The following is an 8,767-nucleotide window of genomic DNA, read 5'->3' as shown; positions in this document are numbered from 1 at the left end:
AAATGTTTTGAGAAACGATGTACAAATGTGCTTTACACAATTGATGTGTGTATGGATTGGGATAACAGTTGTATGAGCCCCTAATAAAATGTTAAACAAACAAACAAACAATGATGAAGATCAGACACCAGGACTTTCCGTGTGGATTATATCTCAGCAAAAAGAAAAGAAAATTCCACACACTGGACCAATCATTAGAGAAAAGATGGAAGTTGTCGAGAATTTCATTTTACTTGGTCTGCAATCGCTACCCTTGGAAGCAGCAATCAAAACGTTAAGCGATGCATTGCCCTGGGCAGCATGTCTTGCAATCTCTCTCTTTTTGTCGACTCAAAGATGTCACCTTGTAGATTATGGTGCACTTGGCCTAAACCGTGGTTGTTTCCATTGCTTCGTGTGTCTTATAGAAAAGTTGGACACTACATAAGATATCCTGAAGAACAGACGCTGTTGAATGATGGTGTTGGCAGAGAATATTGACCCTGTCAGCACGGCTGGCAACATGAACCTGGAAGGATGGCAGATGCCCCTTAGGAGCCAGAGTGACAAGGTGTTTTCTTATGTACTTTGGACAGGTTACAGGATGGATTGGCCCCTGAAGAAGGGCATCATGCTTAGCAACCTAGTGATACCCTCCGTGAGATGGCCGGGCACAGTGGTTGCAAGAATGGGCTCCATGGAATGCCACTGGCCCTGCAGGATTGCCCTCTCTCATGCACGGGCTCGCAGGAATCCAGGCCAGTTCAATGGCGCCTAACAACAGTGATGCTGTGTAATCATCACCAGGATTTATTTTCAAAACTTTTAATCAGCCCCCACAGAAATGGAGAACCCATTCAGCACAACTCCCCTGGCTACCTATACTCTTCCTTCTACCTCTGTGAATTTGCCTGTGCTTAGCACCCTTATCCTGAACTTGGTGTTTCACAGAGTCCCGGCGTGGTGCCAGTAGTCAACACGCCTGGTTGCTAAAAGGTATGTCTACCCACAGGTGCTTTGGAAGAAAGGGCTGGCAATCCACTTCTGAAAATTCAGCACTGAAAACTACAGGCACCGTTCTGCTCTGACACACACAGGGTGGCCACCATGAGTAGGAGCTAATTCAACGGCAAATGGTGCCTAGCAGGTATGAAGCAGGCAGCGTGTGCCCTTTTCTGAAATCCATTCTTAACCATTTGCTTCTTTAAATTCACCTCTATTGAGTTAGACGGCTTAGCCATTTTAAAGAGAGATACCTAATTACTCTGCATAGAAGCCTGTGTCGCGGAGGACCCTGGCACTTAGAGACTCGCAGGTGTGTGGTTCCAGGGGACAGGCCTGGGCTGCCCCACCCTAGAATGGTACCTGCCGGCAAACCTGCATGTCCGTAACAACTTCTTGATGTGGAAAAGCTGCTCCTGCAGTTCCTAATGTGAGAAACCAGACAGGGGACAGTTAAACGCGGTGCAGGACTCGCTCGGGACATGCACACATCTCTAAGTCAACCTTCCCTTCTGTGTGCCTTTAAAGGACCACCTCTAGATGGCCGGGGCTCATTCCTAACAGAATCCACAGGTCTACAGAGGGCCCGAGATGGAGCCAGGGCTGTGAGCCTAGAGCTGACCTTGACAGTGGCTTTCTTCAACAGCAGCACAGAGCCATGAGTGGTGTCCCTGCGGGGCACGGAAGGGAAAGCACCTGACTGCTACTGGCCCACATGTTGTCGGTTCAAACCCACCCAAGAGGAGAGAGCAAGCTGGACCTCTGGCTCTGGAAGGTCACTACCTTGAACGCCCTGCAATTGGTTCTGATAGGGAGTAACCCGAAGCGCCAATTTGCTATTGATTTATGATGGAAACACAATGTAGTTAGAGGGATTGTATTCTTGGTGTCGATGTAACTTAGCTAGAAATCCTCCTTAGCTGTGACCCAGATCTAAACCCCTCTATCTTGGCTCACAGCCTACCCTAAGACAGGGCCCCGGCTTCCTCCCTCCCTTCACTAAGGCCAGTGCCTGCACACCCCGCCCGTCACCTCAAGATTTATAGTCCCTAAGAAACAGAAGTTCTGAAACACAAGATCTTCTTAAAACAAAACCTCGTTTTCCTTGCTTGTGTCTGTCATTCCAAGACGTGTCTGTCTGAAAGGACTGTTTCACTCGGCCCGTGTACGTATCTTGTGAGAACAAAGGGATGGGGGCAGGCAGTTGGAGGCCGGACCCCGCTTCTCCCTTCCCATGCAGGTGATAATAAAACTTAACGTCTTTCTAATCCACCTGGTTTCTGTCATCTGGCCACCACTCCACAGGCCTCTTGGTGGCCACTGTGCAGCAGTTCCACTGAGCACACACAGGGTCGCTCTGAGCCCTCGTGGATTATTGGAGGCCAACGAGTCACGCGGCACAACCACGTGTCAATATAAAATTCCACAAAGGGCCCTGGAAAGAGTCTGTACAGCTGCAATGACATTTGATTCACAGGATATTTGTCCCTTAGGAGCCCCATCCTCCAAACCAATGTACTGCCTTTGCCAAAGTGGGTGGCCAGTCCTCGGCAGAGGCCGCTGCTCACCCTCACTCGGTCCAGTTCCTTGGCCTTCGCATAGAGGTCCTGAGCGGTAGTCAGCACGTGGAAAAGGGGTTGGTGCCATATGCTGTCCAGCAGTCTTTGGGAGAAATTGCTGACGTAGTACTTCCGGAAGTCCCACCTCACCAGGATGCGGGCGGGGATGCAGGCTTCCGCGTAGGAGTGGCAGCAGTCACAGAAGTACCTGCCCAGGTACTCGCAGTAGCGGAGCCTCTTCACAAACTCTGTGGAGCATAGGGGAGAGTGAGCACCCCAGGGCGCTGGGCCCAGGAGCCCCACCTGCCTGTTCACATGCAAGGTGCGAGGGTTCAGATCCGGGCTTTCATGCTGCCGAGGCCATAATGTGAACTTGGAGGGGTTGGAAGAACACTGGGTGAACATGGTTTAAACTGAGTGTAACAGATGCTGCGAAACCAGTCGCTAATAAGGCAAATGCAACCCCTGCTGACCCTGTGCCGGGATCGAACTGCCCTCTCTAGGGTTCCCAAGGACCCGTTTTCCAGAAGCAAGTTGTCACACTTTTCTTCCAAGGAAACTCTGGCCAGGTGGGAGATCTCAGCCTCTCCCCTGCAAACAGTGTTAACTACTGTGGTACTTATGTAATCTGTTGTCAATTTGGGAGTATTAAGAGCGAAGGGGTGGAGTTTAGCCTGCCAATCAAGTCGCGGCTGGATGACCTCATTTGGAGGCACCAAGGAGATTAATAGCTCGCTGGAGGCTGGACACATGTACACTCCCTGCCAGACATCCCTGTTGAGAAAACACATGGAGTTACACTAGAGCCCTGGAGCTGAAGGAGCCACATCCCTTCCACAGATGCTTCCACTGCTGCTAATGGATCCACAAGACTGCACCCACTGGCCTGTGATCTTCCTACATTCAGCGCCATTGCATGTGTTGTGTGAGACTGAAGAGGAATTTATAGATTGGTATCGGACATATGGGCTAATATTGGACTTATAGACTTGATCTGGACTGGGCTGGGATATTTTCTCAATATTCAATTGCTCTTGCATATAAAGCACTTTCTTATGTACATATGTATGTCTATGAATTTGTTTCTCTAGTCTACCCAGACCAACACAGCTACCCAGGAGCGCACACATCAGCGTCCACCCGATGCCCTCTAAATAGAACTCTCTCAGAGCACTCCTGGACCTGGAAGATGGACCTTAAGCTGTGGGCCATGAATAGCAGGTGATCCTTAAAGCCTGGAAATCAGGGTGGGGTCATGGCTGCACCTCTCTCTCTGGCCAGGAGACCGAGGGTTGTCATCACCCCCACCTTTCCTGGGAACCCCAAAAGTGATGGCAATAAAACCCAAATTTAGATAGCATTCCATTCATTTTGTCATTCTTTTAATTTTCCTACAGATAGTTGAACATTTTGTAAGAAGGTGACCTAACAGAATGCTGAAAGACTTCAGCAATAGCATTCATATGGCACGCCAGTAAAAATATCTAGATAATTCAGATATGGTTGTAGAAATACATCCACAGAGAGCCACCAGGAATTCGAAGCGGATTCAGAAGGGAACATGGACCAAGGGATATCATTACTGATGTCTGATGGATCCAGGCTGGAAACAGCAAATGCCAGAAAGATGTTCATGTACTTATGTTTTACTGACTGTGCAAAAAAGCATAACAAACTCAGGATAACAGTGAGAAGAATGGAAATTTCAGAATACTTCATCTTGCTCGTGCGGAACTTGTAAAAGGACAGAGAGGCAGCCATTTGAATAGACCAAGAGAATACTGTATGATTTAAAATCGGGAAAGTCGTGCATCTCTGCTTTTCCTTTTTTATTCAGTCTGCATGCTGAACAGATCATCTGAGAAGCCAGACTGACCCTCTAAATGAGCATGTCGCACCAAGACTGGAGCAAGGCGTCTGAACTGCTGGGACGTGCAGATAGCACCGCTTGGCTGGCTGAAAGCGAGGAGGACGTGAGGCGTTTGCTGACGGAAATCAAAGACTGCAGCCTTCCGTGTGGATTGCATCTCAACGCAAAGAAAACAAAAGCAACCCCTACGTCATGACAAACAGAGAACAGGATGGGTTGTTGAGGACTTTCCTTGGCTTGGCTCCCCATCAACGCTCCTGGAGGCAGCAGCCACGTGGCAGGGGCAGCCGGGCTGCACGAGACCTCTTTAAAGTGTTGAAGAACAAGGACGGCACCGAGGGGCGCCCCACTCAAGCCCTCGTGTTTTCAATCACCTCATCGCCATACACGTCAAAGCTAAACAATGAATAAGGAAGCCCAGCGAGGAACTGATGCATTTGAATCACGGTGTTGGCCAAAACCATTGAAAGTACTGTAGACTGCCAGAAGCACAGATCGATCAGTCTTGGAAGAAGGATGGGCAGAATGCTCTTTAGAAGTGAGGGTGGCAAGTCTTTGTCACGTGTTCTTCAAACATGGTACCCAGAGAGACCCAGCTTTGGAAAGGACATCATGTGTGGTAAAGCTGAAACTCAGCAAAAGAGAGGGAGCGCTTCAACAAGATGGGTCAACAAGTGGCTGCAACAGGGAACCCAAACATCACGACAACGTCAGAGAAAGCATCGGACTGGACAGTGTCTCGTTCCGCTGTACAGAGGGTGACTATGAGTTGGAACCAACCGAAGGGCACCTGATAACAGCAAAAGCATGATTACATAAGGTGCCAACATTAGGGGATGCTGGGTAAAGGTGATATGGGACATGTCCGTCCTGTTGTTGTTTGGTTTTCTCGTTTTGTTATGTTTTTTCAACTCTTCTATAATTCTAAAATTATCTCAAAGTAAAAAGGTAAACAAAATTTTTTTCTGAGAGCTTAGGAAATACATAACAAAAGTCCAACATGACTTGCCCAGTTGGCAATGCCTTCTAAAATCTGAGCTCTTCCTAGCTCTGCAGTTGGGTTTTTTCCCATCCCTACCCCCCAACCACATAAGATATTTTTTTCTAATTGCCTCTGTCCCTTGTACCTGTTAGCCTTCCCCACTTTCTGGGCACAATGGCTTCCTCAGAATCCTCCTCAATCCAAGCTTGCAGGTCCACATTAAGTTCCCTAGCTGGAGGGCCAGACCACCCTTGACTTTCTCTTTGACTCGAATGCACCCACCTGGTGATTTGCTTGGCTGATGACGGTCTTCCCTATAAGACTGTAGGTAGGTTCCATGAAGACAGGGAGGTTCACCGCTCTGTCCGCACTGCAGACACAGCTCCCCAAGTAAGGGGAGGACCGAGCAAGTGTACAGAATCACAGTCATGTGTCTGCAGTTCCCGATTCAAGCACTCAGGTTTTACTGGTGCTCCAGGAGACAGCGGTGGACCGAACATAAAAGGTCGCTGCTAGGCTAGCTGCGAAGAAGATCCCCTTACAAGAGGACTACTGGACCATGGGACATGGTTGGAATTATCATCCAACGAGTAGATTTTTGCTTCCTATTTTTATTTCTTGAGGTGGAGTCCCTTAAAGTGCTTTTCCTTCAGTGGCTGACTACTGAAGACCAAAGGAGCCCCTTTGTCCTCTTTCTCAGGTCAGACCTACAGACACCTTGACAACAGAACAATAGCTTCCCCCTGCAAACGGGTCTCTACTCGAGGAAAGTCCGCAAACTCTCGGCCAGAGACTCGTTCGGCCAGTCCTTTGCTAAGCTCTTCATTCGTGCAACACGATTTTGGGGAGAATCATGCACTGTTCTGTGAATCGAGTAATGAGTAAAATGGGGGAATTATCTGCCCTTGTAGAATTTGTATGTGAGAGTATGGATGAGTGTAGGGGCATGTGAGAGAGAGAGAGAATTGGTGAGTGTGTGTGTGCGAGAGAGAATATATGTGCATGTGTATGTGGCCAAGTGTGTGAAGAGGTCAATCTTTTTAATGACTTTTGAGGGAAGATGTGAAGGAAGGGAACCAGTCGCGAGGTGTCTGTGTGAGAGCATTCCATGGAGAGAAAACTGTATATGCAAATCCCTGGGGCAGGTGTGAGCCTGGCTTCTTCCTGGACCAGCAAGGAGGCCACAAAGGCCTTAGCTGAGTGCACACTGATAAGAGCCATAGAGGCAGCAGGTCCATCGCCTCCTTGGAGGCTATTGATCTCTTAGAGGAGATGGTCTACTCATGAAACACGTATGAAGCTCTAAGAAACATTTATCATCAAAAGTCTCTCACCAAAAGGATGCACTGCCCAATTTTGCAGCTGATCGCTATTATTGTACAGTGAGCAGGCCAACCAGTGTCTATACTTACTAGGTTCTACTGGAGTCCCACAACCAGCACAGAAGAAATTTTGGGCTGCAACCACGAGATCTCTCCTGTGTACAGAAAAGATTGAGAGGTTCAGAGGTCAATGGAATCTTTCTCACAGATTGAAACAGCCATGGAAATCATGATACTTCTTCTTGACCTGGGGCCTTACTTTTTTTTTATTCCTTTTTCTTTTGGGGAGATGATGAGAGATTCATTCCACAGAGGTCTCTAGTTAACACCTCTGGGTCTTTCTAAAGCTAGAATTCGGTAAAAGCCTACTTTATGACCCACGCAGCAGTGGCAAAAGAAGGAGCTACCACAGAGTCTTTATGGAGCATCTCCATGCCCAAGCCAAGGGTTCCATCCTTGGAGATAGCTGGAGGCTGGTTGTGCACAAAAGGCAGCTCAGCGGGGCAAGAAACCAAAATCTAATGTACTTGGAAAATTCACAAAGAAATTTCGAGGGAAAAAGACAAAACTACTAAACATTTCCGGTGAGATTCTATGGTGAAGCATTTTCTATGGAACCACTGGTGGCAGGATTCCAAGTCATATGATTTGTGCCTGTTGAGCAAAGGGTGAATTTTCATTACAATTCAGTCAGTAACGGGCAAGGCACAAGCGTGTTGAATCCCTACCCATGTACCTTGGAGAGCAACCGGGACGTCTTGGAGGAGGGGTGGAGAACCTTGTTCCTGCCAAGGCCCCACTGGTCAAACATTTCACTAACTCACTGGGCCTGCTGCTCTTTGGTGAGGCTTATGATGTCAAACACTTAATTAACTCTTCTCTTGTGTGATGGCTGGACCCGCACCTCTTTGTGAGCTGGTGATGACATCAAGGGCCTTACACACGTTCCCCAACCTTCCTAGAGAAACGCTCAGGACTGTGATTCCTCACAGCACCTACAGGGAGCTCTTCTGCTAAAACAGTCCTAGACCCTTTCCTGCTTTACTCCCTGAGAAAAGGGCAACACACCATCTCCTGGGCGCTTCTCAGCAGTTACTCCCTGCAATTTGGGTGCTGACTAAGCAAAAGCCAACAGTCATGGAAAAATCATAGTCTATCAAAATGTTCCTTTGTGGAAACAGAGGACAGATCTAGGAAGTGAAGCTATCGATAGAGGTATAAACATAGGTGTGTACATAAATAAATACATTCGTTCACAAAAATTGAGGTACTGGCATATGTACATATGGCAATACATTGAAGTATTGGATGGACTTTGGCCATCTGCTCGAGCCCTGCCTCAATACAAGAACGCTTTGTGCTAACAACCTGGCATTCTGTGATGCTCAGCCTCCTGGCACGATCACTGAAGACAAAATGGGTGCACAAGCAAATGTGGTGAAGAAAGCTGATGGTGCCCGGCCATCAAAAGATATAGCATCTAGGGTCTTTTTTTTTTTAAATCATTTTATTGGGGGCTCGTACAATTCTTATCACCATCCATCCATGCATCCATTGTGTCAAGCACATTTGCAAATTTGTTGCCCTCATCATTCTCAAAACATATGCTTTCGACTTGAGCTTCTGGTGTCAACTCCTCGTTTTTCCCTCCCTCCCCCCTGATAATTTATAAATCATTATTTTCCCATGTCTTACACTGAGCGTCTGGGGTCTTAAAGGCTTGAAGGTAAACAAGCGGCCAACTAGCAGCGAAGCAATAAGCCCACTTGGAAGAAGCACACCAGCCTATGTGATCATGAAGTGTCAATGAGATCAGGTAACAGGTATCAGAAGACCACAAGCAAACAAACAAACAAACAAAAGCATATTGTTGAAAACGAGGGGGGGTAGGAGCAGAGACCCAAAACCCATCTGTAGACAATGGGACAGCCCCTCACAGAAGGGTCACAAGGAAGGGATGAGTCAGCCAGGGCACAGTACAGCACTGATGAAACACACACTATTCCTCTGTTTCCTTGAGACTTCCTCCCCCTGCCCCCACTATCATGACCCC

The 8,767-nt window shown here is 47.8% G+C and overlaps 1 protein-coding gene across 2 annotated transcripts in view; it reads right to left on the bottom strand.

Annotated features, from left to right (window-relative positions):
- The window catches only part of RUBCNL (rubicon like autophagy enhancer), a 56,554-nt gene that overhangs the window by 11,810 nt on the left and 35,977 nt on the right, over window positions 1-8,767 (bottom strand). For both annotated transcript variants that reach the window (XM_013007588.2, XM_045289096.1), the window contains exons 9-11: window positions 6,805-6,869; window positions 2,550-2,788; window positions 1,345-1,406 (exon numbers count right to left, since the gene is read on the bottom strand). In XM_013007588.2, coding sequence (XP_012863042.1) covers window positions 1,345-1,406; window positions 2,550-2,788; window positions 6,805-6,869 — 366 coding nt within the window. The remainder of the gene's footprint in view (window positions 1-1,344; window positions 1,407-2,549; window positions 2,789-6,804; window positions 6,870-8,767) is intronic.

This window comes from Echinops telfairi, unplaced genomic scaffold (genome assembly GCF_000313985.2).
Source record: "Echinops telfairi isolate 266 unplaced genomic scaffold, ASM31398v2 ScPeMD7_24;HRSCAF=84, whole genome shotgun sequence".
In the NCBI taxonomy this organism is placed as follows: Eukaryota; Metazoa; Chordata; class Mammalia; order Afrosoricida; family Tenrecidae; genus Echinops; species Echinops telfairi.
Note: the sequence above shows the minus strand (reverse complement) of the source record. Positions and strands in the feature narration are given on the sequence as shown.